General features: G+C 42.9%; 1 protein-coding gene across 2 annotated transcripts in view; it reads left to right on the plus strand.

Moving 5' to 3' along the window:
- LOC110503119 (vinculin) overlaps window positions 1-20899 on the plus strand; it is a 77882-nt gene that overhangs the window by 48530 nt on the left and 8453 nt on the right. The window contains exons 7-13 of one of the 2 annotated variants that reach the window (XM_036960508.1): window positions 6342-6435; window positions 8516-8663; window positions 11623-11776; window positions 11936-12111; window positions 17580-17770; window positions 18144-18343; window positions 19132-19260. In XM_036960508.1, coding sequence (XP_036816403.1) covers window positions 6342-6435; window positions 8516-8663; window positions 11623-11776; window positions 11936-12111; window positions 17580-17770; window positions 18144-18343; window positions 19132-19260 — 1092 coding nt within the window. The remainder of the gene's footprint in view (window positions 1-6341; window positions 6436-8515; window positions 8664-11622; window positions 11777-11935; window positions 12112-17579; window positions 17771-18143; window positions 18344-19131; window positions 19261-20899) is intronic. The other variant, XM_036960509.1, reaches the window with a different exon arrangement.

A 20899-nucleotide genomic window follows, 5' to 3' on the forward strand; every position in this document is an offset into this window, starting at 1 on the left:
TCACCCAAAAACATATTTTTAGAAACGTCAAAGCTCATTGTATAGTGATGCAGGTCTTTAGATATTGTACACATGAAATTGTGTAATTCTGAATCAATGTCATATTCTGTTTTGCGCGACTCTTGAAGTTTCCCCTATCCAGCTGTTCCATTCTCTGTGTAGCCTGCTGCTACAGGTAACTGACAAAATAAAGGAAACACCAGTATAAGATTAAGGCAGCCCCCCCGCACCTCTCTGATTCAGTGGGGTTGGGTTAAATCGAAAGACACGTTTCATTCAGTTATACAACTGACTAGGTATCCCCCAAAGTGTCTTAATAGGGCATTTGTCTACCAGAACAGCTTCAATGCTCCTTAGCATAGATTCTACAAGTGTCTGGAACTTCCTGTGTGGAAGCACCCCATGCTTTCAATATACTTTGTATCCCTCATTTATTCAAGTGTTTCCTTTATTTTGGCAGTTAACATTAGAATGGACAGGGAGGTGCGAATACATTTCAGAATGACACGATTTCATCTAAAGACGTGCATCACTATACTGAGAGCATTTCTGTTTCTGAAAGGAAGTATTTGGGTGTTTTTGGAGTCTTTGTTCTTGTTTTTTCAGGGCCCCCAAAACAAGTGAAATTACAAAAATGTGTCTAAACCCTTCTACAACAAAAAATTGAGATTTGGTTGTAAAAAAATAACTTCTCCTTTAACTCTTTCTGACCACCACTCTGCCTGCTTAGCATGCCCAGTCAGTCTCAACAGACTGTATTTCTTTCCCATGTCACCCCACTCTCCACTCTGAATGACTTCTTCTTTACTAAGCTTCTTACTATTTTTACGTTGCCCCTTTTTTCCCGTTGGTCTTGGTCGGTATGTCTGGTTAAACATTTGTATTTGTTTTGTTCTTCCTTTCTTTTTACCACCCCCCCCCCCCCCCCCTTCCTCCCTGTAGAAGGTAAGCCTACCTTTTTCGCCCCCTACCTACCTTGTTGTGCATTCGGACGCAGCATGTTTCATAGCTAGAGTTGCAAGATTCCTGGAACTTTCTCGAAATTCCCTGGTTTTCCCGAAATCTCAGTTGGAGGATTCCTGGAATCAGGAGGGAAACAGCAGGAAAGCCGAAATCCTCCAAACAGGATTTCTTGAAAACCAAGGAATTTATTGAACTGTCCAGGAATTTTGCAACCTTACTGATAGCTCTCAGTTTGTGTGCTGACATGATGATGATGATGATGACGATGACAGTTTGTGCCATGTGGTTGTCCATGTGTGCTTTTGTGTAGTAGATCCGTGCTAAGGTAAAACTATGAGTGCTACTGTAGTAGATACGCTATCTAGGTGAGTGTGAGAGATGTTGCCTTATGCTAGATGCAGCATAAGCAATGCTAATGGAATGGAATTACACATATGGGAAAAATGTGCAGCAAGTTCTAAAAATGTTCGCTGTTGTTTTACTTTTCTTTAAAGGGATACTTCAGGATTTTGGCAATGAGGCCCTTCGTCTACTTTCCCAGAGTCAGGTGAACTCGTGGATATCATTTTTATGTCTCTGCATGCAGTTTGAAGGAAGTGGCTAGCTAGCTCTAGCACAATTGCTGACTAGCATTAGCGCAATGACTAGCATGCTAGCAGATACCTATAGACTTCCAGTCATTGTGCTAATGCTAGTTAGCATTGGCTCGCAAAACTACCTTGTAACTTCCTTCATACTGGACACAGAAACAAAATTGGTATCCACAAGATCTTCTGACTCTGGGGAAGTAGATAAAGGGCCTCATTGCAAAAATCCCTAAAATATCTCTTGAACTTGTTAAAGATGTTTTTCTTGATTTTCTTGGGGGGGGGGGTTGTTTTTGCAAGTTTGACATAACACATAAACAGCTGACCTGAGTGCCCTTCTCCTATAGATGCCAGTAGTAGGATGTGCTTTAGGTGTCTTATTGATCCATAGCACTATGGAGTCATGTAAAACAGATATTTTATTCAACGTTCAAGTCAGATTAGGGGCCAGTTTCTGGAACACAGGTTAAGACTATTCCTGGACTTACAAGTACTTTCAAATGAGATTCTTCATTTAACATGCTTTTTAGTCCAGGTTTATTTTGGGCTTAGTCAGGCTATGGGAAACTGTCCTTAGGCAGTGTAAATTAATCCTGATCTGTGTAGTAATGGTGTACATATCTTGCACTATATTTTTACCCATGGGAGAATGGCACTCAAATCATCAAGTGGTCAAAATAATTGACTGATTACAGGACTACGCTAGTGTCAGTGTGTAAAAACAGTGGTCCTTTGCTCACATATCTAGCTAGCTAGGTTCCTTAAATGATCTAATGTCCTCTCACCTTACATGATCCCCAATACTAATAATCCCCAACGCAAGGGCCTCTCACTGGATGGATGGAGTGTACTGTTAGAGAGTGTGTGTTTTCTTGTGTTGTGAAAGAATTGGTTTGTCATACCACCTGTCCACTTCTCAGGCTGGCTTCATCACTTGGTAAAGTAAACCTTGGATGCATTCCAAATTGCACACTATTCCCTATATAGTGCACTACTTTTGACCTGGGAATATAGGGAAGCTAGGGTGCCATTTGCGACATAGTCATAGGGACATCATTCCTCACCTTATTGTTTAACTTCATGGTTTTTTAAAAATCTATTTGTTTTTATTTCACCATTTGAGTGACTTCTTGACTTTGCTCATTATTCCATTTTTAAAGGTAGACTCAGCAAAAATGACTTCGCCACTAGCAGCACCAGAGATATTGAGATGCAACACTTTGCTCTCACATAGCCACACACAATACCGGCGCATGTGCATGGGCTCGCTTCACACTGTATACAGCGTGGTAGCCAGGGCACCAAAACAGCAGAGAAGTTGAGCCTCGCGCACTCAGGGAGCAGTTGTTGTTCTTGTTCAAGAGCAGAACACACAATTATGTATTAGAACCATCGACCTTTCGGTTACTAGCCCAACTCTCTAAACCGCTAGGCTAATATTAGTTCAGTGATGCAGTAGAGACTAGACAGTAGATGTACAGTATTAATATAGCATAGATCTGTATTGTTCCTGAAGGACAAATGCCAAGGCTTTAATCTCATGGGTGGTGGTATCAGAGAGAACAGTCACTTGTGGATGTCCTTTATGGAGTAAAACATAATAATAAACTGAAGGCCATTCAAAGGATATACAAGAACACTAGCCTATCACTCAACCAATGTCCTGTGTGGCTCAGTTGATAGAGCATGGTGCTTGTAATGCCAGGGTTGTGGGTTTGATTCTCATGGGAAAGCAGTATGAAAATATATGCACTCACCTCTGGAAGTCACTCTGGATAAGCGCATTGGCTAAAAAGTCAAATGTAACCATCACCCTTTGTCTCTCACTCTGCCACATGATGTGTAGAATTTCAATGCCATCTCTTGACTTGGACAAATTGTTATATTTCCTCCGATTGAGGTACAATGTCACAGTCAATTTGGCTTTTTATGATGTGAAACAACACCCCACACCCATATTGACGGTTGTGTCCCATATGACACCCTAGTCACTATACACTGAACGTACTAAACATTAAGAACGCCTGCTCTTTCCAGCCCCTGCTCAAACATCTTTTTATGCTTTGTTTTACTATTGACAGTTACAGCTGATTTCGGGATTGTATACCGATTCACTTCAGTCTCTGAATTGTTTAATCTAACTTTTTGCCGACAACTCCTGATATCAGGGCATAAAAACAACAATTTGTGACCTGCATTAGCCTAGTTAGTGCGCATGTACGCCCAGCTATGTCCAGTCCCGAGCTTGTTTTCCCTGGCTAAACTATCTGAACTATGCAAGGTTTCGTTTTCATTGCCAGGCTTCATAAATACTGCACCCTTAAATTCAAAACTCTTTTGCTAGTTATACAAGCATGCAACTAAGAAATAAGCTGGAAAGAAACTTGAAAATGATTTATTGTTTTGTTGAATAGTCATGCCTGGTTTGAGCCATCTGTCGTGTCGTAAGACTAAGGTGGCGAAGGATATCATTGCTACTTAACGCGGATCTAAGTTCAGTTTTGAGATCCACCGACGACGTTGGCATAGGTGGACGTTTCTGACTGGTCTTGGAACTGTGATAACAGGCAGCCTTGCCCCGCTTGGGTCAATGACATACGTAGTGATTTTGCCAACACAGCCAGATATGTAAACAGTCTTGTACCCTTAACCTTTTTTTAAATTGACTATAGTATTTGTTGACTAAATCGGATTTTGTTAGTGTAATGAGTAATCCAGGACTGTCACGAGTTAATTGACACAAGAAAACTATACAGAGTGTCAGTGGCTACAATGAATGGCTAAATGACTCATCCTCAGCACTGTGGGTCTGGTCAAAAGTAGTGCACTATATAGGGATAAGGTGCCATTTGGGACTCGACAAAAGAATGGAAAGTGATTTGATTTGAACAGCATGTGCACTTTTACAGTTCTGTCTTGCTGTCAGAGGTTAACCTTGCATTTGAGGTACAGATGTGTGTGTGTGACAGCTTTTTGCAGGTTTGTTGTGTGTACTGTAATGGTAGTAATCATGAAGATGACATGTCTTTTCCCTATGTAACTATGTAACGTCATGATCCGTGTGTTCATCTGTGTGAATGTCGAGCTCATCAGTCATCATCACATTAATGAATTCCCCAAGCAGGCAAATGCTGTTACTGTATGAGATCACTATTCCAACCCTGTTCAAACTCCAAACACATGCTGGAATATCTGGCTCATTGACAGATAAACCATTAGCTGACTCAGAAGACATACAGTAAACTACAGAAGGGTTACCCTAAAAAGGAATTATCATTAGGGACATTACCTAATTTTAGACATTGCACAAATTATTTGAACAAATCTTTGTGTATGTGAAATTGTGACCTTGGAACTATAAGTTTCTGTCTGAAGTTTTGGTCAAAAATGTGTTATTCACAGAGTTGCTCTTTAGATGGTCCTTTTAAATGTATTTATTTTTGTCAATTTACTATAAGAAAAATGACATCTGAAAGTTCTATCTGCGCAAACACCTTTTAACTTTGTGCTGTAAGGTTCTATCTGCAATCCAATCACACAATGCTGAGCTGTCAATCACAAATAATTGTATGTAAGATTATATACTTATTAAGTCATGAAAAAGGAAGACCTCACAAAACAGTTCTGAGATCTGGGACTTCAAAAATATTAATTATCTCAAAACTATACATTTTGCATATAGAACCTTATAGCCCAAAGTTCTTGATTATTCATATAAGTTCTGGTCTTCTTTTTCAATTACTTTGATTTTTTTCACCACTTTTTCAGAAGAATGGCCATAATGTAACCTCTTTATGGTAAAAATAATTAAATACAGGTGCCTTAAAATAGGGTTTTCCAAATGCGGTCCTGGGGCCACCCTGAGTGCACATTATGTTTTTTCCCCCTAGCACTACACAGCTGATTCAAATAATCAATGGTTGATGATGAGTTGGGTTATTTGAATCAGCTGTGTAGTGCTAGGACAAAAAAAACATAGACCTGGGGGGGGACTGAGTTTTGGAAACCCAGTCTTAGAGCATGTTTTAGGCCCTTAGTGGAGACATTGCTGTTTTTGTCTTTTCATCTTGTTCTATATAAATATGAAAACCTCCATGGAAAGGGTATTTCACAAAAAGTACAAACTTAACACATTTTATCGATTAATTCCAAGTAGTTTACCGACTTTGGGTGTCAGAGACCAGACAATTATATCAGTTTACTCATCGAGTGCTAAGCTTCAGCAATGTTGCTAGTTCTCCATAGAATATAGCGTATTTGCCATTTGAGAGAACTATTGCTTTAACAAATGTGTGATGACCATAAGAAAGAAGGAAGGGTACTTTTATTTATTTAATAATTAAATGTTTATACTTTTCTATTGAAATATAAATAATTTTAACATTCTCTGCCAGATAAAATCTTATGGCTGATCCCAGATTGGCATTTCAGAGCCATAAGGTTCTATCTGCGATTGCACTCCCCTAAAATAACTGATTTACAAATGTCTTAGGAATTTGATACTCTGTACTTTATGTATCTTTAAGCTGAGTGTCTTAATGGTTTATGGAAGAACAATTCACTACAAGACAGTTCTGAGATCTGGGATATGAAAACTTTGATGCTCAATATCTCAGAACTATGCTTTGCACAGATAGAACCTTATAGTCCCAAGGTCTCAAAATGCTGTAATACAAAGTCTTAATTGTAGTCAATCAATCTTTTTCAAATGTGTATTTTTGGGGAGGTTCTAGACTGGAAGGTTCTTTGTTATTCATCCATGTTATCTATTTAACCCTGTTGTTGACACTAAAGGATACAGAGGCCATGAAGAGAGCTCTGGCACTCATCGACTCTAAGATGACCCAGGCCAAGAGCTGGCTGAGGGATCCCAATGCCCAACAAGGTAACAGAGACTGGTCTTTCCAGTGGCTTAATGTACCAGGGCCGTGTTCATTAGGGCAGTGGTTTTCAAACCTCTCCTTGAGGACCCCCAGACATGAAACTATTTTGTTGTAGTGTGAACTAGCTCACCATATTCATGTAATCAAGGGCTTGATTATTAATTAACAAGTAGAATTAGGTGTGCTAGTTCTGGAATAATTCATATATACAGTTGAAGTCGGAAGTTTACATACACTTAGGTTGGAGTCATTAAAACTCGTTTTTCAACCACTCCACAAATTTCTTGTTAACAAACTATAGTTTTGGCAAGTTCGGTTAGGACATCTACTTTGTGCATGACAAGTCATTTTTCCAACAATTGTTTACAAACAGATTATTTCACTTATAATTCACTGCATCACAATTCCAGTGGATCAGAATTTTACATACACTAAGTTGACTTTTAAGTTGGCTTTTAAACAGCTTGGAAAATTCCAGAAAATACTGTTATGGCTTTAGAAGCTTCTGATAGGCTAATTGACATAATTTGAGTCAATTGGAGGTGTACCTGTGGATGTATTTCAAGGCCTACCTTCAATCTCAGTGCCTCTTTGCTTGACATCATGGGAAAATCAAAAGAAATCAGCTAAGACCTCAGGAAAAAAATGTGTAGACCTCCACAAGTCTGGTTCATCCTTGGGAGCAATTTCCAAACGCCTGAAGGTACCATGTTCATCTGTACAAACAATAGTACGCAAGTATAAACACCATGGGACCACGCAGCTGTCACACCTCTCAGGAGGAGACACATTCTTTCTCCTAGAGATGAATGTACTCTGTGGCAAAAGTGCAAATCAATCCCAGAACAACAGCAAAGGACCTTGTGAAGATGCTGGAGGATACAGGTACAAAAGTATCTATATACACAGTAAAACGAGTGCTATATTGACATAACCTAAAAGGCCGCTCAGCAAGGAAGAAGCCACTGCTCCAAAACCGCCATAAAAAGCCAGACTATGGTTTGCAACTGCACATGGGGACAAAGATCGTACTTGTTGGAGAAATGTCCTCTGGTCTGTTGAAACAAAAATATAACTGTTTGGCCATAATGACCATTGTTATGTTTGGAGGAAAAAGAGGGAGGCTTGCAAGCCGAAGAACACCATCCCAACCGTGACACACTGGGGTGGCAGCATCATGTTGTGGTGGTGCTTTGCTGCAGGAGGGACTGGTGCACTTCACAAAATAGATGGCGTCATGAGGAAAGAAAATTATTTGGATATATTGAAGCAACATCTCAAGACATCAGTCAGGAAGTTAAATCTTGGTCGCAAATGGGTCTTCCAAATGGACAATGACCCCAAGCATACTTCCAAAGTTGTGGCAAAATGGCTTAAGAACAACAAAGTCAAGGTATTGGAGTGGCCATCACAAAACCCTGACCTCAATCCTATAGAACATTTGTGGGAAGAACTGAAAAAGAGTGTGCGAGCAAGGAGGCCTACAAACCTGACTCAGTTACAGCAGCTCTGTCAGGAGGAATGGACCAAAATTCACCCAACTTATTGTGGGAAGCTTGTGGAAGGCTACCAGAAACGTTTGACCCAAGTTAATCAATTTAAAGGCAATGTTACCAAATACTAATTGAGTGTATGTAAACTTCTGAACCACTGTGAATGTGGTGAAAGAAAATACATCTGAAATAATTAATTCTCTCTACATGTCACATTCTAACAATAATATAGTGGTGATCCAAACTGACCTAAGACAGGGCATTATTACTGGGATTAAATGTCAGGAATTGTGAAAAACTGAGTTTAAATGTATTTGGTATGGTGTATGTAAACTTCCGACTTCAACTGTATATGGAACGGCTGGGGGTCCCCGAGGAGACGGTTGAAAACCTCTGCATTTGGGCAGTCTGTAGCGCAATGTTTTTTAATAAAAAAATAAAACAATCTGTTTTATTGGAGTGTATGTAGTTCCTCCCTGTATCAGTCTGTTTTCTTCTGATTGGCGCCAATTGAACAATGCAGTTGTACTTTTTCTCTATGTTGTAAGTAACATTTGTCTTGCCGTGGTCTCTGTCTCCTGGTGATCAGGGGATGCAGGAGAACAGGCCATCCGTCAGATCCTGGATGAGGCTGGAAAGGTGGGAGAGCTGTGTGCTGGGAAGGAGCGGAGGGATATCCTGGGAACTGCCAAAACTCTGGGCCAGATCACTGACCTGGTGTCTGAGATGAGGGCCAGGTACAGTACATATACAGTAATAATATATGCCGTTTATCAGATGCTTTTATCCAAGGCGGCATACAGTCATGCGTGCATACATTTTATTTATGGGTGACCCCGGGAACCAAACCCACAATCCTAGCATTGCAAGTGCCATGCTCTACCAATTAACCACATTCTTCACATTTTGCTGCCTTAAAGTTAATTTAAATAAATTATTACATTTGATATTTTTCCTATCCACAAGCTATTCCACATTTCCAAAATGTAAGAAAAACTATTGGGAAAAAATGACGAAAAAATACAAATTGAGGATGCATTGATTGTGTATGACTGCACACCCAATAGTTAATACTTGGTGGAAGCACCTTTAGCAGCCATAACAGTTATGAATAATTTTGAATACGATTTTACCAACCTTGCACAACTCTTAGGGCAACGTATCCATTGTTTTTGTAAATATTTCTCAAGCTCATGTAAATGGTGTGAAATGGCTAGCTATTTAGCAGTGCAAGCTAGTTTGCGTTTCAATCGGTAATGTCACTGGCTCTGAGAACTTGAAGTAGTTGTTTCCCTTGCTCTGCAAGGGCTGTGGCTTGGTTGCTGAAGAGAAGGAGTTCAAAGGGGGGTGAGTGTATCTGGTGTAAAATGGCTAGCTAGTTAGTGGTGTGTGCTAATCCACCCAGTGACTACAAAGCTACAGGCGTCCTTCCTGACTCAGTTGCCGGAGAGGAAGAAAACCGCTCAGTGAATTCACCAAGAAGCCAATCATGACTTTAAAACAGAGTTTAATGGCTTTGATAGGAGAAACTGAGGATGGATCAACGACATTTGTAGTCACTCCACAATACTAACCTAAATGACAGAGCGAAAAGAAGGAAGCCTGTACAGAATAAACAATATTCCAAAACATGCATCCTGTTTGTAATAAGGCACTAAAGTAAATCTGCAGAAAAATATATATAGGGAATGGGATACCATTTGAAACACAGCCTGTGATCAATCAGTGGGAAAAAGTAACCTACAAGGTGGTAAGCTTATTACAGGGGATTATAGTGTGTTAGACTGTAACTGATTCCCCTCCGATCAGATCTCACAGTGGCTGGGGACATGCACTGAGTCATGCTGCCAGATTAAAAGCAGCTTTCCTCACTTAATGCATAATCTGGTTAAACTCCCGGCCTGAATGAGTTACTGTCTGCTGTTAACTGGAAAGGCCTCTGGAAGTGGAGACACTAAGATCGGAAAAAATGACATTATTGTTCAAGTATTTCATCCCATATGAGATAGTGAACAGGAAGTTAAACAGCAGGAGGGCAAGAGGTACAGAACATGTTAGTCAATTAAATATTTCCTCAGTTTTGTTGAGTTTTCTGTCTTTCCATCAGAATGAAGATTTCCTTTTCCACATGCAGGTATAGTTCCCTAAGCAGGTTGATGTTTATTGTCATCAGCTGCAAAGTCTAAATGTGCTATATTGTAAAAATTCATGAAAAAACTAAAATTAGTTTTTAATTTAATTTAAGGTTAGGCATTAGAGTTAGCAGTATGGTTAAGGCTGGGGTTAAGAATAGTAAAACAACACATTTCATTGCACTTATTTGGATTGTATGACTTTGTGGCTGTGCTAGCTAGTGACCACTGCAGAGCTGACTCCAGTTCCAGATTCATGACGATGAATGCCAACCTGCTTTCCACACATTAACCCAGTTATTCCAGGAATCAGTAGGGAATAAGCAGGGATTCCAACCATGCTGGGATTCCTGAAAAACCTGTGTCGTGTTTTTAGTATCATTAAATGTGAAGAATCAAGGGATATCCTTGTCTCATCGCACACTAGCGACTCCTGTGGTGGGCTGGGCACAGTGCACGCTGACCAGGTCGCTAGGGGCACGGTGTTTCCTCCGACACATTGGTGCGGCTGGCTTCCGGGTTGGATGCACGCTGTGTTAAGAAGCCCGTACGGGAGTTGTAGCAATGAGACACGATAGTAACTACTAAAAACAATTGGGTACTATGAAATTGGGGCGAAAAAAGGAGGAAATATTTAAAATAAAATAGAAATGTTCTCATAGACTAGATGCTTTGTCGATATGCTTGTTCTAGGTTTACGTAATTTCTTGCTGCAGACAAGTAATTATACGTCTAAGATTTGCTCTTATTCTGTAGGGATCGATAGTCTCAGAGTTTAACCATTTCCAGCCGTCTAGCCAATGTTCCACGTGGTATAGTCTTGTCCTTTGGTAGAGTTGTAGTTTAAACCACTTCACATACCAGCGTCACCCGGCATGTTTTGGTCTCAGAAATTCAACCATTTGCAACCTTAGCTTACACCCGGGTTTGCGTGGTCTGGTGTGAATTTCATCAGGAGTGGGTTTTATACGTTTCAATCAAAAATGGCAGTCCATGACCCCTAATGTGATGTCTGGGCTCACGGGGGTGTTGCCACTGACTAGTTAATCTTTATATGAAAATCCATACTCTCATTTAGAAGGTCACATTACATCTTTTCACAAATTGTCATATTTAATCACATACTTTTCACAATATTTTGATGTAAACCTGACAGCTGGGAAATGTACACTTTAAGAGATACTTTTTATTTATGTTTCCTGTCTTTCATGAGATCACCAAATGAAACACACTCCTCATAACTGTCCCTTAAGTGTCCACGGACCATTCCCACATTCTCAAAAGTATAAATGGTTTAATTCTCACATTTTGGTGATTTAGGAGTTTGGCCAAGTGAAGGCCTTTGTTCTCTCTTTGTGCTCTCTCCCTCTCTTTCTGAATGACCAGGGTCTCTTCCAGGAATTTATGACCTGAGATAACAAAACCTGGGTTTAGGAGAGAGAGTGAGGGGGGGGGGGGGGCACGATCTACCCCCAGAAAGTGCCACGTCATGACACCTGTGAACTTTGTGAACGTTTCTGGAATTTTACAACCAACTGATGTTCTGTGTTGTCATTCTCTCCAGGGGTCAGGGGGCATCTCCTGCAGCCATGCAGAAGGCCCAACAGGTCTCCCAGGGCCTGGACATTCTCACGGGAAAGGTGGAGAACGCAGCCCGGAAATTGGAGGCCATGACCAACTCCAAACAGGTCATCGCCAAGAAGATCGACGCTGCTCAGGTAGGATATCTGATTGATTCGATAATTGATTGATGATAGGATAAAAGTAAAACACAAAACCCAGAGGGTAGCACACAAAAGCATTAAACAACAGTAATTTGTCTTCCATGTTGTTGGGCAGATTGTCTTATGTTGACCACTAACCCTGTGCCCCTGCAGAACTGGCTCGCAGACCCCAACGGTGGTCCTGAGGGAGAGGAGAACATCCGAGCCATCCTGACTGAGGCCAAGAAGATCGCTGACATGTGTGAAGACCCCAAGGAGAGAGATGACATCCTAAGGTCCATCGGAGAGATGGCTGCTCTCACCGCCAAGCTCTCTGAGCTCCGGAGACAGTAAGTCACACATTGGATATGCTATGGAAATAGTTGTTGGTTGCATTCCTTAAAAAATTAACAATGCAGAATAAAGAAGACTTCAAAGAAGAGTGTTCAAAACACTTCCAATGTAAAATATTGAGTTCCGCAGGGTTCGGTTCTTGGGCAATTATTGTTCTCACTGTACATGTATCCCTTGGTGATGTAATTCTTTAGAGGTTGAATCACATTTTGTTTTCATGATAGATAGAAGTCCACAAATCGTAATCAACGTCATTTCATTTTTATTTAGCTTTCCCTAAAATAACTCAAATTAAAATCAAAGTTTATTTGTCACGTGCGCCGAATACAACAGGTGTAAACCTTTTGTGAAATGCTTACTTACAGGCTCTAACCAATGGTGCCAAAAAAAGGTATGTGTGTGTGTGTGTGTGGGTGTGTGTGTGTGTGTGTAGGTAAGTAAGTAAAGAAATAAAACAACAGTAGAAAGACATGTGAAAAAGGAGTAGCAAGGCTTTATACAGACACCTGTTAGTCAGGCTTATTATGGTAATATATACATGTAGGTATCGTTAAAGTGACATATATGACATATATGTGCATATATGATGAACAGAGAGTAGGAGAAGCTTAAAAAGAGGGGTTGGCGGGTGGTGGGACACAATGCAGATAGCCCGGTTAGCCAATGTGCGGGAGCACTGGTTGGTCGGGCCAATTTAGGTAGTATGTACATGAATGTATAGTTAAAGTGACTAAGCATATAAGATTAACAGAGAGTAGCAGCAGCGTAAAAGAGAGGTTGGGGGGGCACACAATGCAAATAGTCTGGGTAACCAATTGATTACCTGTTCAGGAGTCTTATGGCTTGGGGGTAAAAACTGTTGAGAAGCCTTTTTGTCCTAGACTTGGCACTCCAGTACCGTTTGCCATGCGGTAGTAGAGAGAACAGTCTATGACTGGGGTGGCTGGGGTCTTTGACAATTTTTAGGGCCTTCCTCTGACACCGCCTGATGTAGAGGTCTTGGATGGCAGGCAGCTTTGCCCCAGTGATGTAATGGGCTGTACGCACTACCCTCTGAAGTGCCTTGCGGTTGAAGGCCGAGCAATTGCCATACCAGGCAGTGATGCAACCGGTCAGGATGCTCTCGATGTTGCAGCTGTAGAACTTTTTGAGGATCATGCCAAATCTTTTTAGTTTCCTGAGGGGGAATAGGCTTTGTTGGGCCCTCTTCACGACTGTCTTGGTGTGTTTGGACCAATCTAGTTTGTTGTTGATGTGGACACCAAGGTATTTGAAGCTCTCAACCTGCTCCACTACAGCCCCGTCGATGAGAATGGGGACGTGATCGGTGCTCCTTTTCCTGTAGTCTACAATCATCTCATTAGTCTTGGTTAGATTGAGAGATAAATTGTTATTCTGGCAACACCCGGCCAGGTCTCTGACCTCCTCCCTATAGGCAGTCTCGTCATTGTCGGTGAACAGGCGACACTGTTGTGTCGTCAGCAAACTTAATGATGGTGTTGGAGTCGTGCCTGGCCATGCAGTCGTGGGTGAACAGGGAGTACGGGAGGGGATTGAGCACGCACCCCTGGGGAGCTCCAATGTTGAGGATCAGCGTAACGGATGTGTTGCTACCTACCCTCACCACCTGGGGGCGGCCTGTCAGGAAGTCCAGGATCCAGTTGCAGAGGGAGGTGTTTAGTCCCAGGATCCTTAGCTTGGTGATGAGCTTTGAGGGTACTATGGTGTTGAACGCTAGGCTGTAGTCAATGAACAGCATTCTCACATAGGTGTTCCTTTTGTCCAGGTGGGAAAGGGCAGTGTCGAGTGCAATGGAGATTGCGTCATCTGTGGATCTGTTTGGGCGGTATGCAAATTGGAGTGGGATTTCTGGGATAATGGTGTTGATGTGAGCCATTACTAGCCTTTCAAAGCACTTCATGGCTACGGACGTGAGTGCTACGGGTCTGTAGTCATTTAGGCAGGTTGCCTTTGTGTTCTTGGGCACAGGGACTATGGTGGTCTGCTTGAAGCATGTTGGTATTACAGACTCAATTAGGGACATGTTGAAAATGTCAGTGAAGACACCTGCCAGTTGGTCAGCACATGCCCGGAGCACACGTCCTGGTAATCCGTCTGTCCCCACAGCCTTGTGTATGTTGACCTGTTTAATGGTCTTGCTCACGTCGGCTACGGAGAGCGTGATCACACGGTCGTCCGGAACAGCTGATGCTCTAATGCATGCCTCAGTGTTGCTTGCCTCGAAGCGAGCATAGAAGTGATTTAGCTCGTCTGGTAGGCTTGTGTCACTGGGCAGCTCGCGGCTGTGCTTCTCTTTGTAGTCTGTAATAGTTTGCAAGCCCTGCCACATCCGACGAGCGTCGGAGCCGGTGTAGTATGAATCCATCTTAGCCCTGTATTGACGCTTTGCCTGTTTGATGGTTCGTCGCAGGGCATAGTGGGATTTCTTGTAAGCTTCCGGGTTAGAGTCCCGCGCCTTGAAAGTGTCAGCTCTACCCTTTAGCTCAGTGCGAATGTTGCCTGTAATCTATGGATACTGGTTGTGGTATGTACGTACAGTCACTGTGGGGACGATGTCCTCAATGCACTTATTGATAAAGCTTAAACAACACAATGTAACTCCAAGTCAATCACACTTCTGTGAAATCAAACTGCCCACTTAGGAAGAAACACTGATTGACAATAAATTTCACATGCTGTTGTGCAAATGGAATAGATGTAGTGTATTCCTCAATGTCATCGGAAGAATCCCGGAACATATTCCAGTCTGTGATAGCAAAGCAGTCCTGTAGTTTAGCATCTGCTTCATCAGACCATTTTTTTATAGACCAAGTCACTGGTGCTTCCTGCTTTAATTTTTGCTTGTAAGCAGGATTCAGGAGGATGGAGTTGTGGTTGGATTTACCAAATTTTTCCTCTGGTTGCACATTTAACATTGGTAGATTTGGTAGAATTGGTAGAACTGATTTAAGTTTCCCTGCATTAAAGTCTCCGGCCACTAAGAGCGCCGCCTCTGGGTGAGTGGTTTCTTGTTTGCTTGTTTCCTTATACAGCTGACTGAGTGCTGTCTCAGTGCCAGCATCTGTCTGTGGTGGTAAATAAACAGCCACGAAAAGTATAGCTGAGAACTCTCTAGGCAAGTAGTGTGGCCTGCAGTTTATCACAGTATACTCAACTTCAAGCGAGCAAAATCTAGAGACTCCTTAGATTCTGTGCACCAGCTGTTGTTTACAAATATGCACAGACTGCGCCCCTCTCGTGCTGTTCTATCCTGCCTGTGCAGCGTGTATCCCGCTAGCTGAATATCCATGTCGTCATTCAGCCACGATTCTGTGAAACATAGGATATTACAGTTTTTGATGTCCCGTTGGTAGGATATTCGTGATCTTACCTCATCTAGTTTATTGTCCAATGATTGCACGTTGGCAAATAATATTGACGGTAACGGCAGCTTTCCAAGTTGTCTTCTGCGAGTCCGAACGAGGCATCCGACTCTTCATCCTCTGCATCGCTTCCTCTTGCGAATAATTGGGATGTCTGCCCTGTGGGTTGTTTGGAGAATATCGTGTGAGTCCTGCTTGCTGCTGTTGTTGTTGTTGTTGTTGAAGAAATCTTTGTCTAATCCGAGGTGAGTGATCGCAGTCCTGATATCCAGAAGATCTTTTCTGCCGTAAGATATGGTTGCAGAAACATTATGTACAAAGTAATTTACAAATATCGCGAAAAAATACACATAATAGCACAATTGGTTAGGAGACCGTAATGTGGCGGCCATCTCCTCCGGCGCCATCATCAACTACACTGCTCAAAAAAATAAAGGGAACACTTAAACAACACAATGTAACTCCAAGTCAATCACACTTCTGTGAAATCAAACTGTCCACTTAGGAAGCAACACTGATTGACAATACATTTCACATGCTGTTGTGCAAATGGAATAGACAACAGGTGGAAATTATAGGCAGTTAGCAAGACACCCCCAATAAAGGAGTGGTTCTGCAGGTGGTGAACACAGAACACTTCTCAGTTCATATGCTTCCTGGCTGATGTTTTGGTCAATTTTGAATGCTGGTGGTGCTTTCACTCTAGTGGTAGCATGAGACGGAGTCTACAACCCACACAAGTGGCTCAGGTAGTGCAGCTCATCCAGGATGGCACATCAATGTGAGCTGTGGCAAGAAGGTTTGCTGTGTCTCTCAGTGTAGTGTCCAGAGCATGGAGGCGCTACCATGAGACAGGCCAGTACATCAGGAGACGTGGAGGAGGCCGTAGGAGGGCAACAACCCAGCAGCAGGACCGCTACCTCCGCCTTTGTGCAAGGAGGAGCACGAGGAGCACTGCCAGAGCCCTGCGAAATGACCTCCAGCAGGCCACAAATGTGCATGTGTTTGCTCAAACGGTCAGAAACAGACTCCATAAGGATGGTATGAGGGCCCGACGTCCACAGGTAGGGGTTGTGCTTACAGCCCAACACCGTGCAGGACGTTTGGCATTTGCCAGAGAACACCAAGATTGACAAATTCGCCACTGGGCGCCAAATTCGCCACTGTGCTCTTCACAGATGAAAGCAGGTTCACACTGAGCACATGTGACAGACGTGACAGAGTCTGGAGACGCAGTGGAAAACGTTCTGCTGCCTGCAACATCCTCCAGCATGACCGGTTTGGCGGTGGGTCAGTCATGGTGTGGGGTGGCATTTCTTTGGGGGGCCACGCAGCGCTCCATGTGCTCGCCAGAGGTAGCCTGACTGCCATTAGGTACCGAGATGAGATCCTCAGACCCCTTGTGAGACCATATGCTGGTGCGGTTGGCCCTGGGTTCCTCCTAATGCAAGACAATGCTAGACCTCATGTGGCTGGAGTGGGGCAGCAGTTCCTGCAAGAGGAAGGCATTGATGCTATGGACTGGCCCGCCCGTTCCCCAGACCTGAATCCAATTGAGCACATCTGGGACATCATGTCTCGCTCCATCCACCAACGCCACGTTGCACCACAGACTGTCCAGGAGTTGGCAGATGTTTTAGTCCAGGTCTGGGAGGAGATCCCTCAGGAGACCATCCGCCACCTCATCAATCAGGAGCATGCCCAGGCGTTGTAGGGAGGTCATACAGGCACGTGGAGGCCACACACACTACTGAGCCTCATTTTGACTTGTTTTAATAAGGACATTACATCAAAGTTGGATCAGCCTGTAGTGTGGTTTTCCACTTTAATTTTGAGTGTGACTCCAAATCCAGACCTCCATGGGTTGATAGATTTGATTTCCATTGATCATTTTTGTGTGATTTTGTTGTTAGCACATTCAACTATGTAAAGAAAAAAGTATTTAAAAAGAATATTTCATTCATTCAGATCTAGGATGTGTTATTTTAGTGTTCCCTTTTTTTTGAGCAGTGCATATCATGCTTTAGAGAGCCTATGAGAAAGGTCCTTTCCAGTATGTCATTATTCTCTCCCATTCACAGGGGTAGAGGAGATACTCCGGAGGCCAGGGCATTGGCCAAACAGATAGCCACGGCTCTGCAGAACCTGCAGTCGAAGACCACCAAGGCTGTAGCCAACAGCAGGCCTGCTAAGGCAGCAGTCCACCTGGAAGGGAAGATAGAACAGGCCCAGAGCTGGATGGAGAACCCTACCATTGATGACGGTGGAGTGGGTGAGTCTAAATAGCCTGGTCTCTCTCTCGCTCTCTTTATATCTCTGGTTTTCTCTCTCTCTCTCCATCCCTGCTTCTTGATTTCTTTCTCTTTCATCCAATCTATCTATCTCCCTCCCTCCCTTGCTGTGTTATTTTTCTCTGTGCACTACATTCCACTACTCTCACCCAACCTCATAATGCTCTCTTTGGCTTGTCGGCTCAGAAGCCTGGATACACTCTCACATGTCATGCATTGTTTACACTGGCTCTGGACTGTATGACACCGTCTACTAGAGAATGTTCAGAGTAAGCATAACCACAACAATATATGGACTAATAAGCCACCTAGACTGCTGCTTCTGTGTCTGACTCCATCTATGTCTCTCCACAGGCCAGGCAGCTATCCGGGGTCTGGTGGCGGAGGGTCGTCGTCTGGCTAACGCCCTGCCAGGTCCCTATAGACAGGAGCTGCTAGGGAAGTGTGAGCAGGTAGAACAGTTGATGGCCCAGCTAGCCAACCTGGCCGCCAGGGGCGAGGGAGAGTCGCCACAAGCACGTGCCGTGGCTCAGCAGCTCCAGGAGACCCTGAAGGTGAGACGGCTGACATTCACTCTCACAAGTCATTAGCCACACAAGTCATCCAAACCAGCTGGAGTTCACACTGACACAGGCATGGTGAAGGGATCCCCCTCCTGGCAGGATACACCAGCTGCAGTCAATTACAGATCCACTATTTTATTTATTTAACCTTTATTTAACTAGGCAAGTCCGTTAAGAACAAATTCTTATTTACAATGACGGCCAACCCCAGCCAAACCCTAACCCAGAGGATTCTGGGCCAATTGTGCGCCACCCTATGGGACTTCCAATTACGGCCGGTTGTGATACAGCCTAGAATCGAACCAGGGTTTGTAGTGACTCCTCTAGCACTGAGATGCAGTGCCTTAGACCGCTGCGCTACTCAGGAGCCCTATGACTATGATAGTAAAAATACATGTGGGTAACACTTTATTTGGATAGTCTATCTGTAGTTGCTAACCATAAACTAACCCTAGCTTTATCTCTTATCCTTAACCCTTACCCAAACCCTTATCGCAAACCTACAGTTTGATGATAGTATGACCATCGTTAGAGTGTCTACAGATAGAAAATCCTGACTATCAAAAGAAAGTGTGACCTAAATGTGTTTTAGTTTATTAAGAAGTAAGAATTCCCCTTTGAAATCAACTGTTGAATGATGTCACACACATGTAGTAATATTTACATAGATCAGAGCAGCAATGTAAAGCACTTGACAAAAGAGTTCTAAGAGCCTATTGTAATGCTTCTAAAGCTGGTCTAACGCTTACTAACTCATGTGTGTGGACTTGTCTTCTCAGGACCTCAAAGAAAAGATGCAGGAAGCTATGACTCACGAAGTGTCGGACATCTTCAGCGACACGACCACTCCCATCAAACTACTCGCTGTGGCTTCCACCGCCCCGTCCGATGCCCCTAACAGGGACGAGGTGGGTGGTTTATCTTTCTCTCTCCCCCTTCCTCTCTTACTCCCTCTCCCTCTGTCTCTCTCTCTTGTCTCCCTACAGTACCTCTATCATGGCTCATTCATTCACTCAACCTATGAACAGAACAGTATAATGAGCTCTAAAGTGTGTACGGCGGCAGATAGCCTAGTTGGGCCAGTAACTGAAAGGTCGCTGGTTCTAATCCCGAGCCGACTAGGTGAAAAATCGGTCTGTGCCCTTGAGCCAGGCACTTAAACCCTAATTGCTCCTGTAAGACACTCTGGATAAGAGTGTCTGCTAAATGACTAAAATGTGAAATGTAAGTGTACCGTGTATGCATATAATATGGCTCTACAATATGGTGACTTATTTGGCAGATTCATATCATGATACACATATGGATGACTTATTGATTTGTTTCAAATCATTTACAGTGCCTTGCGAAAGTATTCAGCCCCCTTGAACTTTGCGACCTTTTGCCACATTTCAGGCTTCAAACATAAAGATATAAAACTTTATTTTTTTGTGAAGAATCAACAACAAGTGGGACACAATCATGAAGTGGAACGACATTTATTGGATATTTCAAACTTTTTTAACAAATCAAAAACTGAAAAATTGGGCGTGCAAAATTATTCAGCCCCTTTACTTTCAGTGCAGCAAACTCTCTCCAGAAGTTCAGTGAGGATCTCTGAATGATCCAATGTTGACCTAAATGACTAATGATGATAAATACAATCCACCTGTGTGTAATCAAGTCTCCGTATAAATGCACCTGCACTGTGATAGTCTCAGAGGTCCGTTAAAAGCGCAGAGAGCATCATGAAGAACAAGGAACACACCAGGCAGGTCCGAGATACTGTTGTGAAGAAGTTTAAAGCCGGATTTGGATACAAAAAGATTTCCCAAGCTTTAAACATCCCAAGGAGCACTGTGCAAGCGATAATATTGAAATGGAAGGAGAATCAGACCACTGCAAATCTACCAAGACCTGGCCGTCCCTCTAAACTTTCAGCTCATACAAGGAGAAGACTGATCAGAGATGCAGCCAAGAGGCCCATGATCACTCTGGATGAACTGCAGAGATCTACAGCTGAGGTGGGAGACTCTGTCCATAGTACAACAATCAGTCGTATATTGCACAAATCTGGCCTTTATGGAAGAGTGGCAAGAAGAAAGCCATTTCTTAAAGATATCCATAAAAAGTGTCATTTAAAGTTTGCCACAAGCCACCTGGGAGACACACCAAAGGTGCTCTGGTCAGATTAAACCAAAATGTAACTTTTTGGCAACAATGCAAACGTTATGTTTGGCGTAAAAGCAACACAGCTCATCACCCTGAACACACCATCTCCACTGTCAAACATGGTGGTGGCAGCATCATGGTTTGGGCCTGCTTTTCTTCAGCAGGGATAGAGAAGATGGTTAAAATTGATGGGAAGATGGATGGAGCCAAATACAGGACCATTCTGGAAGACCTGAGACTGGGACGGAGATTTGTCTTCCAACAAGACAACGATCCAAAACATAAAGCAAAATCTACAATGGAATGGTTCAAAAATAAACATATCCAGGTGTTAGAATGGCCAAGTCAAAGTCCAGACCTGAATCCAATTGAGAATCTGTGGAAAGAACTGAAAAC

The sequence above is a fragment of the Oncorhynchus mykiss genome, chromosome 23, assembly GCF_013265735.2.
Source record: "Oncorhynchus mykiss isolate Arlee chromosome 23, USDA_OmykA_1.1, whole genome shotgun sequence".
Lineage (NCBI taxonomy): Eukaryota > Metazoa > Chordata > Actinopteri > Salmoniformes > Salmonidae > Oncorhynchus > Oncorhynchus mykiss.